This window comes from Stenella coeruleoalba (genome assembly GCF_951394435.1).
Source record: "Stenella coeruleoalba genome assembly, chromosome: 5".
NCBI lineage: Eukaryota > Metazoa > Chordata > Mammalia > Artiodactyla > Delphinidae > Stenella > Stenella coeruleoalba.
The window spans coordinates 57,569,932-57,583,811 of record NC_137150.1 but is presented as its reverse complement, the minus strand read 5'-3'; the positions used below and the strand labels follow the sequence as shown (position 1 = coordinate 57,583,811).

General features: G+C 39.6%; 2 protein-coding genes across 2 annotated transcripts in view; one reads left to right on the top strand and one right to left on the bottom strand.

Moving 5' to 3' along the window:
- Window positions 1-13,880, bottom strand: part of ACTL6A (actin like 6A) — a 27,342-nt gene extending 13,462 nt beyond the window's left edge. Inside the window, exons 1-5 of the mRNA XM_079922634.1 lie at window positions 13,719-13,880; window positions 6,626-6,702; window positions 6,288-6,462; window positions 2,828-2,928; window positions 900-997 (exon numbers count right to left, since the gene is read on the bottom strand). Of these exons, the coding sequence (XP_079778760.1) occupies window positions 900-997; window positions 2,828-2,928; window positions 6,288-6,462; window positions 6,626-6,702; window positions 13,719-13,743 (476 nt within the window). The 5' untranslated portion in view covers window positions 13,744-13,880. The remainder of the gene's footprint in view (window positions 1-899; window positions 998-2,827; window positions 2,929-6,287; window positions 6,463-6,625; window positions 6,703-13,718) is intronic.
- On the top strand, window positions 1,341-1,724 carry LOC307187042 (small nuclear ribonucleoprotein G-like; the record flags this gene model as incomplete). Its single annotated transcript, XM_079922797.1, has 1 exon — window positions 1,341-1,724. The coding sequence occupies exon 1, from the start codon at window positions 1,395-1,397 to the stop codon at window positions 1,722-1,724; it is 330 nt and encodes a 109-aa protein (XP_079778923.1). The 5' UTR covers window positions 1,341-1,394.

Genomic DNA, 13,880 nt, shown 5'->3' with positions numbered 1-13,880 from the left:
TAAGTCACTGTGAAGAACGCTTACACTTTCCACCTCCACATTTGTGCTAAAGTCATCTCCAAGACACACCACGACAAATGTTAGATTACAGTTACCACAGTGATTCTCACACATATAAAATTCACTTGATTATTACAGCAATCCAGGGAGGTATACCAGATAAATGAGTAAAAAGTGAAGTTCAAATTTTAAGTACCTAATTCAAGATCAGTTTATAAGCACTGGAACTTGAACTCTAAATATAGGTCTCCTTCCCCCACATCCTGCAACTAAATTCTCTTTTCTTTACAAAGGCTTGTCAGGCTACAATATTACTCCACTGAACTACAATTGCTATTTGAAAAATTCAAATTAATCATGTACTTCTTTATGACTTTTGCCAATGCTATTTTGAAGTACTATTTAAATCTGTTATTTAGTTTTCAACAAGAATATTATTCTTTGAGATCAGGACATAATATTTCCTTGTCTGTCCCTTAATATGCTTGTAAAAAATATTTGGTGATTAAATCTTAAATGAATTTACATCCAATTTCCACTTTTCTAAGGTACTGGAGAAGAGGAAGGAAATGGCAATCTTTGAATTCAGCTAGGTCAACTGACTTAGATACTGTCCTGTCGTCACATTCCCCTTCTAAAAACAAAATTTTTGTTTTTGTTAAACTTTGTTAAATTAATGAGAAGAATTTGAGTGCTTCTTTCCTATCTCCCTCTCATATTTTCACATGCATCAGTTCCAATAAGAATACTAAAAGATAGATATCTAAAAGCAATGGAGAAAAACGCCTCAACTTCCGAACAAGCAAGAAGTGGCTCCTGTCTTCCTGCTGAAGGTATCACCTTTAACAGCACCACAGTTACTCCTAAAGAGAAGTTGGGTACTACTCCTTCAAGGATACGCTGTCAAAACGGCAGTTTTGCAAAGGAAGAATGCAGGGATGTTGTAGTGTTCAAACATTAACTCTGTCAGTTTCTCTCTCTTTGCTCTGGTATTCCACTTGAAAAGAGGGAAAAAGAAATGCAAATTATTTATTGTTTAAAAACTAAAGTGTTGATTTATCTCAAAATTCATTTCAGCACTACATTAACAAAGATGTAAAACATTAATAATAGAGTAAAATACCATGGAAAATCTTCTTCATAATATCTTTACAACATTTATTTCTATGTATTTGTAATAAATTTAATAAATAGAAAGTTTATTATTTAATACATAAAATTGTTTGCTGCTATGAATTCTAGAAATTACACTTTTCAAAGTATATGGAAATCTGGATTCTTATAAACGAAGTATTATTAAATCTTTTTTTTTTTAAATCTTAAGAGTGAATCTAAGCGTGAGGGACAATTCGAATTCCGTTTGGAGGCATCTTTGAGCTCGTGGAGTAGACATCATGAGCAAAGCTCACCCTCCCGAGTTGAAGAAATTTATGGACAAGAAGTTATCATTGAAATTAAATGGTGGCAGACATGTCCAAGGAATATTAAGGGGATTTGATCTCTTTATGAATCTTATGATAGATGAATGTGTGGAGATAGCAACTAGTGGGCAACAGAACAATACTGGAATGGTGGTAATACGAGGAAATAGTACCATCATGTTAGAAGCCTTGGAACAAGTTATGAACAATAGCTGTCTTCAACAGAGAAATCAACTGCTTCCACATGTCCCCTCTCCACATTTTACTGCGATGAAAACTGGGTCGTGTACATTTTCTTACTGAATTTTTTTGTTAAATAAACTTTGGTAATAGTCAAAAAAAAAGAGTGAATCTAGTCATCAAAATCTTAAATATGCATTTTAAACCACCAAATTCTCCCACTTGTAGATGGTACTCAAAAGAAACTAGAGTTTAGAAAACAATAACAAAATATTGATAATTTATAATCATTATCTAGTCTTCTGGGCCCTTTTGACTCTGTACCAAATGTATTTCACAAGAGACTCTGGTCTAGCAATTTCCAGCCCTAGTTCAACATTGACTTTAAATATAAATTTTATTATTTAGTAAGTAAAATTGTCCGCTGCTATGAATTCTAGAAATTACAGACTTTTCAAAGTATAGGGATATCAGGATTCTTATAAACATGAAGTATTATTAAATCTTAGGAGTGAATCTAGGGACTTCGCTGGTGGCACAGTGGTTAAGAACCCGCCTGCCAATGCAGGGAACACGGGTTAGAACGCTGGGTCTGGGAAGATCCCACATGCCGCAGAGCAACTAAGCCCGTGAGCCATGACTACTGAGCCTGCACTCTAGAGCCCGTGAGCCACAACTACTGAGCCCACGTGCCACAACTACTGAAGCCCGCGCAACCTAGAGCCCGTGCTCCGCAACAAGAGAAGCCACTGCAATGAGAAGCCTGCGCACCTCAACAGAGTAGCCCCCACTCGCCGCAACTAGAGAAAGCCCGCATGCAGCAACGAAAACCCAATGCAGCCAAATAAATAAATTTATATTTAAAAAAAAAGAGTGAATCTAGTCACTCTTAAGGTTGAGTATAAAAGCAGATATACACTGCCCTTGAGGGATAAGGGACAACTGACCAAAATGGGAAGCAGCCCAAGGAAATCAAATGTTAAATTCCCAGAAAAAACAGATAAATAACCACCAGAACCCACTAGGGTGCTTTAATTATTGTTCTTTGAGTATTTTAATTATTGAAATAATAAAAATAAAAGTTGTAAGAGTATTTATAAATGAATCTCCCTTTCCCTAATCTTCAAAATTCAAAATATGAATTTCTATGTCTCTTAAAGAAAACGGAAACACTCTTCAAATGAGTAAATAAACAACCTAGAGAAACTCGAAAAAGTTTGTCTCACCGGTGCTTCTGACATGAGAACAGGATGCAGGCTGGCTTCTGATTTGACATGCATTTTGTAGGTATGATCCAAAATAGCCTGGAAACTATCCCAATCTTCAACTAAAATATAAGATTAATACCTTGAAAATAATGCTTAATCGAAGATTAATACAGCATCTTTTGAGAGACTGTGTCTAATGGTTTAGCACTAATATTGACACTGTAATATACAGAACCTACTTATTTTACAGCTCTGCCTCATAACACAGCACTTCATATAGACATCATCTTTGTCTTCTAGATACGGTTTCTCCAGCCCCAACAGTTACAACCCCTAGACCTGTCCCAGGTGTAATTAATGTATCAAATAGACGTAAAATACCAAATAAATATTATTCAGTAAGTACTTATTAAAGGCCCAAAACGCAATTCAAATGGTAGGAGAAAACACAGAAGAACTGTATGATCTAGAGCTGACATTTAAAAACCTTACAATCTATATGAAAAAAGATGTAAAGACTTAAAAAAAAATTAGAGAATAGTATGTCTTCAATTTGCCTTCCACCTAAACATCCCACTGAAACTGCTCGCATAAGTTACTGATGAGCTTCTAACAGGCAAATCCAGTGGATACATTTGTAATCTCATCTGACCTCTCTAAATTACTATCTGACACTACTGACTCAAGAGTTTACAAACTTTTTCTGCCGCAGTCCAACAAAGCAATGTCATTCCTTGTAAACATACTTCTATAGGCCTCTCAGGATGGGGTTTTTTTGATCAATGGACCTCCTCTGTAGCTTTAACTTCTCTTTCCCCTTCTTAGCGTAAAGCTCAGTGCCACAGCTGAGAACAATGAGAATCACTGGACTTCTTTACTTCTAGAACTTTTTCTTTTCTTGGCCTTCTCCTGAATTTTCTCCTACTTCCCTAACTGTTCCTTCTCATTCTCCTTCACAGGCACCTCTATTGGTTACATACATGGAAATAAATTTTCATAAGGAATCCTATCCTCAATCCTCTTCTCATATCCCAAACTCTTTCTGGTAAAAAAAAAAAAAAAATCAACTCCATGTCTTAAAATCTCTCTCACCTGCTTATTAGATCAGCACCTATATTCAAACACTTTGAACTAATAAGCTCATCTACTTGCTGTGCAGAAAGAGCTAACTTAGCAGACCTGAGAAAGGCCTACTTGCAAGGCTGACCCTTGGCTGGCATCTAGGAACTTGTTTGGTAAACAGTTCCCTACACTGATATAAAACTTTCCCCAAATACGAATAGCTCACTGTGCCTCAACTGTTTATACAGTGTGGTTTATGTGGAATACCTTTCCTTCTGGGAGTCTGGGGTTTTGGAACATGTTAGGCACAGAGTACCTACATGACCAGCCCCTAATAAAAACCATGGGTACTGAGTTCTTCTTTTTTCTGTATCCAAAAGACAGTCATTTATTCCAAGTATCAAGATAATATAAGAAATAAAATATTTGCAACAAAAAATGTCCTTCCAGTTTTTTTTTTTAACAGCTCTCTAGAGGTATAATTTTCCATAACATGGATCCATTTTAAGTGTACAATTAAATGATTTTCTTTTGTAAATCTACAAAGTTGTGTGAATATTATTACAATTTAATTTTAGAATATTTCCATCATCCCAAAAAGAAACTTTATGCCCTTTTGCAGTCACTTCCCATTCCATCCACAGCCCCAAGCAACGACTACTTTACTTTCTGTCTGTATAGATTAGCTTTCCCTGATCATTCCATATTAGAGTAATCATACATTATGTGGAGTTTTGCATTTGATTTCCTCTATTTGGCATAAGGCTTTTGGGGTTCTTCCATATTTTAGCTTATATCAGTATTTTGTTCTTTTTATTGCCAAATAGTACTTCATTTTATGGGTATACCACATTTTGTATACCCATTCATCCAATGATGCACCTTGGGCTATTTCCACTTTTCGGCTAATAGGATAATGCTGCTCTGAACGTTTGCATATATGTATTTGTATGGACATATGTTTTCAGTTCTCTTTTGTTGATACCTAGAAGTGGAACTGTTTGGATTACATGGTGAATTTATGTTTAACCTGTTAATAAACTGTCAAATTTTTCCAAAGCTGCTGAACCATTTTTTGTTCTCTCCCAGAAACAGATATGGAGGTTTCAGTTTCTCTATATCCTCATCACACTTGCTATTGTCTGTCTTCATAATATAGCCATCCTGTGAGTGTGAAGTAGGGTACTGAGTCTTTAATGAGCTCTACTAGTAGACCACACACACATGTTCCTGGTTACTGGAGGGATTAAGCGCATCCTTTATGACTTCACTGTAAGCTCTTGGAAGCTTGCACTGGTTTCCTCTGGACTTCTCTACATGCCCCTTTTTTCTGTCAGTTCTGCTTTGTATTCTTTCAGCATAATAAACCTTAACTGTGAGTACACTGACATGCTGAGTCCTGTGAGTCCTTCTAGTGAATAACTGGACCTGAGAGTGATCTTGGGTCTTACACTTGCTTTTTAAGACCATAAAACTTGCTCCTTCCCCTGCTATTCCTACCTCAATGCATGGTACCCCCCATTCAGTGACTCCAATCAAAAATCTAGGAAACTTTCTCAACTCTTTAAACACTTAGTACCATTTGTTTTGGATATCTCTGACAGCCACCTCAGGATCTCTGCCATCAGTATTAAAATTTTAACCCTCTTCATTTCTCATTTGGACTCACCTCCCTAACTGATATTCCTATCTCTAGTATCTCCCTCCAATCCAGCCTACACAGGACTGTTAGACTAATCTTTCCAGCTGGCACATATGAGCATTTATATATAAAATGCTGTTTAAATTCCTTTGGAGTTACCTTTCAGTTACCAGCTTAATATACTCCTGGCATTACAAGCCCTTTTATGATTGCTCTCTGCCTACCTTTCCTGCAATTGGCCATAATGTACCTACTGTTACAGCCATACTTAATTGATGACACTTCTAAACATGGAAGTTTCTTCCACAACACCATCTCTTCACACATGCTGGTTGCTCTAATTTACCCAGCCTTGTCAGTCAGGCTAATTCTTATTCAGTGATCAAGATTCAGTACAAAAGTTACCTCCTTTGTGAAAACCATCTCTGACCCCCGATGATAGAGTTATATACCCCCCGTCTCTAATCCCACTGCTTATCAAACATAGTTACATTATAGCACTTATCCTATATATATATATATGTGCATGTGTATATATATACACACACACACACACATATACACACATCTATCTCCTCTACCTATGAGTTTCTTGAGGAAAAGAAACACGTTTTATGCATCTTTGTATTCTCAGTGCCTGGAACATCAGTTTATGGAATAAAAACAACAAAAAAATAGCTGATGTTCAACTTTTAAGAAGCCATTGGTTTATATCTAAAATATACTATGCATACTCTACATTTAGAACCAAATCCATAGAAAAAAACATCGTACCCATCCCATTTTTCAGTGGTGAAATGGCCTCTGTATTCTCCCTCGGAACACGCAGGGCATTAGTATCTATGTAATAGGTGGGACCGCCTTGTTTGCCTTTATCACCATCTATTTCCATCAATGTACTTCCATCATCTCTTTCTACCACCATACCAATAGCAGTAGGGAAATCCACCTGTAAGAGTCAAAAACATTATTTACAAATTTTACCTGCTTTTACCAAGAAGTCATTTCCACCAACTAATGTCTTTTACCATATTTGAGTCAGAATTTCCGCATAAATTTAACTCTACATGAATGGCTTTTGCATATCCAATTAACTCTACCATTCCACTTACCTTGGGACAGTCCTCACCAGCATACCCAGCTCTCACAGTATAGGATCCAATGTCAAAAACAAGGGCTCCAACTTCATCTGAAAAGATGAAAAGATAATTAACATTAACGACTTACAAGTATCATGTGAAAATTAAGAGTACTTAATGTGCTTATATTCATATTATTACTAGCTTGAACCAAGTTTTAAATACACCTTGAAGATTCACTTAATTAAAATATAACAAGTCATACACAGTATATCAGTAGAGGTTCAATCAGGAAAGAGGTGGTACACTAAAATTAGGCAATTTAAGGAGAGTTTACTTATTAAAGGGTCTACTTACAAAAATACAGGCAAAATATAGGAAAACCAGAAAGGACAGTATGGTACCCTAGGACTAGTAATAACAAATCTGTTGCCACACTTAGAATTGAAGAAACCAGAACCCGGAGAGAGACGTGTATTGGGAGGGCATCGGACAGGAGCTGTGATCTTCAGTTGAGGGATGGAATCAGCCTTGGCTGACCCTGAGGAAAAGGAACCAGACTAATACATTTGCCAACCTCTCTCACCACTGGCTAGGGTGATCTTATAATTTCTCACCCTAACTGAGCCACTACTGAATGTGATAGGAGCCCCTATTAATAATTATACCAGGACAAGAGAAACAAAGCAGCAAGTATGGTTACCCTACCATTGGCCAAACCAGAGGCCAAGAGAGTCCACTGATGCAGTCTACAAGGGTCAGTCTTTAAGGGCACAGAGAGGGTGGAAATGGGTGGAAAGTGGATCTGGAGGGGCAAAGGAAAGCTATCCAGTACACTAAGGCATACCATTTTTTTCATACGTTAATCAACATGATATTTCATGCAATTAGGGAAGAAACTTAGCAAAACCCCAAGAAAAATAAGGAACCTAAAGAATAAGAATTTAAGGTATAATAATATAGGCCAGGTAAAAATCATTAAAATGAAGGTATCATTAAAGTTTGCACATTTCCAGATTTGTAGGAGATAAAAGTTTAATACTGAGAGAGAAAGCTAGTATTTTTTTTCATATTCAAATTCAGAGAAAAGCCTCTAATTACACTTTAAAAATACTTCACCCAAAACAGCACGCCTCCTAAAACAAAGCACTTGGGTTTTCTAGGCACTGATTTTTCAAAGGATTTTTTCACTCAGTCATTAAAAATAATAAAGAAATACTACTTAGCTCAATTAAATTGACAAAAATTAGTAAGGCTGGTAAGACCAAGTATTGTCAAAGATGTAGAAAAAGAGGAGCTCTTACACATTTGCTAGTAAAGTTGTAAACTGGGACTTCCCTGGTGGTCCAGTGGTAAAGAATCCGCCTTCCAATGCAGGGGATGCAGGTTCAATCCTTGATCAGGGAACTAAGATCCCACATGCCGCGGGGCAACTAAGCCCACGCGTCACAACTACTGAGCCCATGCGCCTCAACTAGAAAGCCTGCGTGCCGCAAACTACAGAGCCCTGGAACCTGCGCTCTGGAACCCGCACACCACAACTAGAGAGAAGCTCACGCGCCGCAAAAAAAAAAAAAGTTGTAAACTGATATAACCACTATGGGCAATTTAGTCATATCTACTAAAGTTGAAAATGTGCATACATAGAAATTACACTTACGTCTTCTCTAGAGAAACTCTCTCACGTATATCACAAGGAGACATGTAAGAGAACGTTCACTGGCTATGTGACCTCAGGTGATTTACTAACCTCTCTGCCTCACTTTCCTCATATGTAAAATGTGCATAATAGTCCCTGTCTTGCAGGATGCTAGAAGTATGGAAGCACTTAGAACAGTACCTGGTACATAATAAGCACAATAAGTGGTAGCTGCCATTATAATTATTATCATCACACTGTGTGCCACAGGAAAAGGTAGGAAGATTAAATGGTCTCTCAGTAGGAAAATAAACTACAGTTTATTCATAGAGTGAAATACTACATAGCAGTCAAAAATGAATGGTCTAGGGCTTCCCTGGTGGCGCAGTGGTTGGGAGTCCGCCTGCCGATGCAGGGGACGCGGGTTCGTGCCCCAGTCCGGGAGGATCCCACATGCCACGGAGCGGCTGGGCCTGTGAGCCATGGCCGCTAAGCCTGCACGTCCAGAGCCTGTGCTCCGCAGCGGGAGAGGCCACAACAGTGAAAGGCCGCGTACCGTAAAAAAAAAAAAAAAAACAGAAAAAAAAATGAATGGTCTACATCTACATGTATTAACATGGATAAATCTCAAAAGAATTAGTTTAAAAAGCTAGTTACTATGCACACATATTTTGATACTACTTAATTCATTATGGATTCACTCACTTAATAAAAGTATAAAAATATGCATAGGGTTGGGGAATATTACATACCAACTTCAGGTTTCTGGTAACCTCTAAGGAGGCAGAGAAGAGGAATCTATATCAACAATATAGATTTTATCTATATTGTTGATTTCAACAATATCAATTTTATTTCGTAAAATATCTGAGGCAAATTTGACAAAACATTACATTTATTTAATCTCAGTAGTGAGTACAGAAGTATCATATATAAACTTACATATACTTTACTTTTTAATGTTTAAAGTATTTCAAAAACTAAAAAAATAATTTAAAAAATAAAGATCAATTATTACACTACAATTATCACAGTTGAGAGATGGTGTCCTTACAGAATAGTGATCTCATTTTTATTGAAGTAAAATGAAGAGCCACCTATGTTTGAAAGGAAGTTTCTGTATTTGTTACATTTCCCAAAGTAATCAACTTTTCTCTATACAATCTCTGATCCAAATTATTTTGTCTGAAAGAAAAGGTCCTTAAAGGAGAACACTGCATTTGTTTTCACCACAGCATGTAAACTAAGGTACAAACAGTAAGTATTGTATACCAATGACATGAACTGGTAAACTCTAACACTTTGATTACCAGAATGTTGGGTAAAGAAATATCCTAACTAAATGAATTAATTGCTTGGTTAACCAAAATTTTCTACTCCTGTTCTCAAGGATCAAACTTTTGCCTTGCACCAGGGCTTTTAACCTTTTCTGTTCCATGGACCCCTTTGACAATGTTCAAGGCTGAAATTCATATGCTGAAGTCTTAACCCCGAGTAACTTAGAATGTGACTGTGTTTGGAGATAAGGTCTTTAAAGAGATGATTAAATTAAAATGAAATCATTAGGGTGGGCCCTAATCCAATGACTGATATCCTTACACGAAGAAGAAATTTGGACACAGATATGTACAGAGGGAAGACCATGTGAAGACACAGGGAGAAGACGGCCATTGAAAGCCAAGCAGAAAGGCCTCCAAAGAAAACAACCCTGTCAATACCTGATCTCAGACTTCTAGCCTCCAGAACTGTGAAAAAATTAATTTTTGTTGTTTAAGTCACCCAGTCTGTGGTACTTTGTTATGGTAGCCCTAGAAAACTAATACAGACAGCTTAGGACACTTATGAATGTCTTCTTAGAATGTTTTCAAATAGACTATAAAAGAAACTAATTAGAATAAAATTCAGTTAGTTAGGGCTTCCCTGGTGGCGCAGTGGTTGAGAGTCCGCCTGCCGATGCAGGGGACACGGGTTCATGCCCCCGTCCGGGAGGATCCCACATGCCGCGGAGCAGCTGGGCCCGTGAGCCATGGCCGCTGAGCCTGCGCGTCTGGAGCCTGTGCTCCACAACGGGAGAGGCCACAACAGTGAGAGGCCCGTGTACCGCAAAAAAAAAAAAAAAATTCAGTTAGTTATATCCCTGGACTCCTTAGGGAGGCCAAGGACTCCATGTTAGCAGTCCCCTCCTCTAACTTACCCTTTCTTAGGTAACCTGCTCCACTCTTACAGCCTCAATTTCTACCTAAACAGTGGTACTTCCAATCTCAAATCTCTCTCAAGCCCTCACCTTCATCCAGATCCAGATCTCAAACTTCTTACTGTACACTGCTTTCACCTGATGTCCCATGAGTACCTCAAATTCAACATACCTGAAGCACTGTCTCCTTGTCCCCGTCCTGCCTAATCTAATCTCAGCTGTGCTTATCACAGTTAGTAGTGGCTCCAGTCATCAGAGGCAAAAATCTTCCTGAACACCTTCATATCCCTCATCAAGTTCTGACAAATATTTCTGCTAAATATTTCTCAAATCCCTTCTTCTTTAATACCATTGCCACTGCCTTGAGTCAAGCTCTTATCTCAACCAGGAATTACAACTCCCTACAGGTACTGTGCTTCCATCTTTACCATCTCAATCCACCTTTCAAACTGCTGCACTGTTATCTTTCAAAACTGTAACTGAACATTTTGGTACATAAATCCTTCAATGAAAAGAAAAGGGAGAATCATTCAGTGGTTTTCCATCATCCCAAGATAAAATTCAAATTATTCTACCCAGGTGATATTCAAGACCTAGCATAATCTGGCAGCAGTCTCTCCTTCCACCTCATACACTACCATTACTGAAGATTATGTTGTCTCCTAAACACACCATCTACTCTGCATACGCTGTCCCTCTCTATTCTTCTTTCATCATCCTCATAACCTCCTTTGTAAAGTCCCTTGACTCTTCCACATTGAGTTAATAACTTTTTTGTCTGTGCTATCTTTGTATCTTCTATATATTGTCATTATTGAACATACTTCACTGAATTTATCATCCATATAAGACACTATAAACTATAAGCTGCACCATTAGTTCACGCACCACTAGGAGAAAAACATGCTGCCAATTAAGCTCTGCCACGCCATCAATAATATTCCAACTTCAGCTTTGAATGTGTGTGTGTGTGTGTGTGTGTGTGTGTGTGTGTGTGTGTGTGTGTGTGTGTGTGTCTGGGGTGGAATGTACAACTAAAAATAAATTAAATATGGTGTCTATTTATTTGACTGACTCACTTACAAGACTGCGAGTTTCTTGAAGGCAGAAGCTATACTTTGCACATAGCAAGCACTCAAAATTTTTTTGTGTGAAAAGAAAAATCTAACAAATCAGTTATTTTCCTGTCTTAATCAGTGTGGTAAACTGGACATAGTAGAATTTTAATTGGAAGAAGACTCTTGATTCTCAGAATTTGGAAACCCTTTCACAGTAAACCCTTTGGAAAATGTGACCCACTATAAATATTGGCCATACAGTAGTAGCTCAAACACAAAATCATACACTTATTTTTGTGAGTTTTATATACTTTATATGTGAAATAGGCTTTAAGATATATTCCTCTACATAAGCAAATGAGAAACAGGATGTTTATTCTGAATACCTAAACCATACATGAGTATGTTGTGATTCCATACTTGAAAAATGGCTTATGGAGAAACAACCAAAATCTTTTTATTTTTAATTTTTTTTTTTATGGGGAAGGGTTTTACTGAAATGCCTTTTCTTTTCCTGCTCCCCACTTACTAGAAAGTTATGTAACTCTGGGCTGGTTAACCTCTTCTACACCTCATTTTCTTCTTTAATAATATGGGGATAAGTAGTACCACCTCCAGTGGTTGTTGTGGATTAACTGACCTAATGCATGTATTAAATGCAATGCATGAAAAGCCTCTGGAACAGTTCTTGGTACACAGTATGCACTCAATAAACGTTAACTGTTGGCATTATTAGTATCCATTTCTACGTTAGTCACATTAAACAATGCCTTGTAAGGAAATACTCAGTGGACAGCCTTTAGGTTCTTGGATCAGTGAACCTGAAAGTCAAAAGAGTCAGCAGCCTCCATAAGGCAAAGGTACATAGATCAGGTCTTTCTGTCAGGATTACATCTTCTGATGGGGAAGAAGTAAATCATGAAGATCCACTAGGCTTTCTCAAAAGTAAAACTGGAAAACTACTGACTCTCACATTTGAGAAGTCAAAACCAAAAGCATATATGGAGAAGGAGAGGGTGAGGGTCAGCGTGTCACCTGAGTGGGGACTCAAACGTCACTCCAAAACTACTAAAACCTTTGAAAACCTTATTTTCATCTCCTACCTATAAAATGCCATCCGCTTCAGAAAGCAACAATAACAAAAGCAGCACTTTGGGTTTGCCTCTTTCTTCTCTAACTCATCAAACACAACACAAAGCATGAATCATACACATCGGTGCTTCATCTAGGTATCTTGCAAAACCGGAGGCTCTGACTCAGTAGATTTAGAGTGGGGCTTAAGAGTCTGCATTTCTAACGAGCTTGCAGGTGATGCTGATGCTGCCGATCCTTGGATCATACTTTGAGCAGCAAGTGTAGCATTATCCCATTTACCTTCACAACCACCCCAATGGGTAGGAACCATCATTCCACAAAAGAGGAGCCTGAAGTTGGGAAAAGTTAAGTAACTTGCCCAAGGCCAATGAGCTTACTAAATGGTGAGCCTGATATTATTCTAACCCCGGTCTGTGTAGTCCCCAGGCCCGTGGTAATCGTTCACTACACCGCAGCCCACCCAACCGTAACCATCCTTCAATTACATGTGTTCCTAAATTAAGCCGGAGCAGACCCGCCCACAGGTAACTCCGGAGCATCCACAGTCAATAAATAGGCAAGAGTCACTGAAAGGTGTGAGGTAGAGTGAGCTCGGGGCGCGGACGCAGAGGAGGCTGCGTCCTGAGTGACCGCCACTCCTTCAATCAGTTCCACTCCTCAGGACTCGCTCTGCCATCTCCGGGACGCCGCGGAAACCTTCCGTCCACGCCGGAGAACTGCCAGAACCTCCCAAGTTTAAGAACATGCGAGCGCACACACGCCGACAGAGCCGGCTGTGAGAGAGGAAACCCCGGGGCCGGTCACCCCAGCCGCGGCTCGTCGGGCCGGGCCCCCGCGAGGAGCTGCCCGCCTAGCCCCGAGGCGGCGCGCACCCTCGAAAGCCGGCTCCTCCGCGGGCCGAAGCTGGCAGGAGCCGCAGGGGGCGGCGACTCCGGGCGCCTGAGGCACTCGCTGAGCCGGGGCGGGGGGGGGGGTCCAGGGGCGGGCAGAGCGCGGGGCGGAGATGGGGCGGGGAGGCCGGGGTCCCGAGACAGGGAGACCGGAAGGGCCGCCGGGGAGGAGAGGGGAGGGCTGGGGGCGGCGGTTACAAATCCCACGCGCTAAAAAGGCGCGCTCTCTCCATCGGCCGCACTCACTCACCTCCCCCGTACACCCCGCCGCTCATGGCTGCTATCGACGCGACTCCTACGCTAAAGGCCACCCGGTGAAGTGACTGCAACGGCCGCGACTGCGGGTCCGGAGAAGCGTTGGTCCCCGACTCCCTTAACTTCCACTGCCACCCCCCTCAGGCAACAAAGCGGC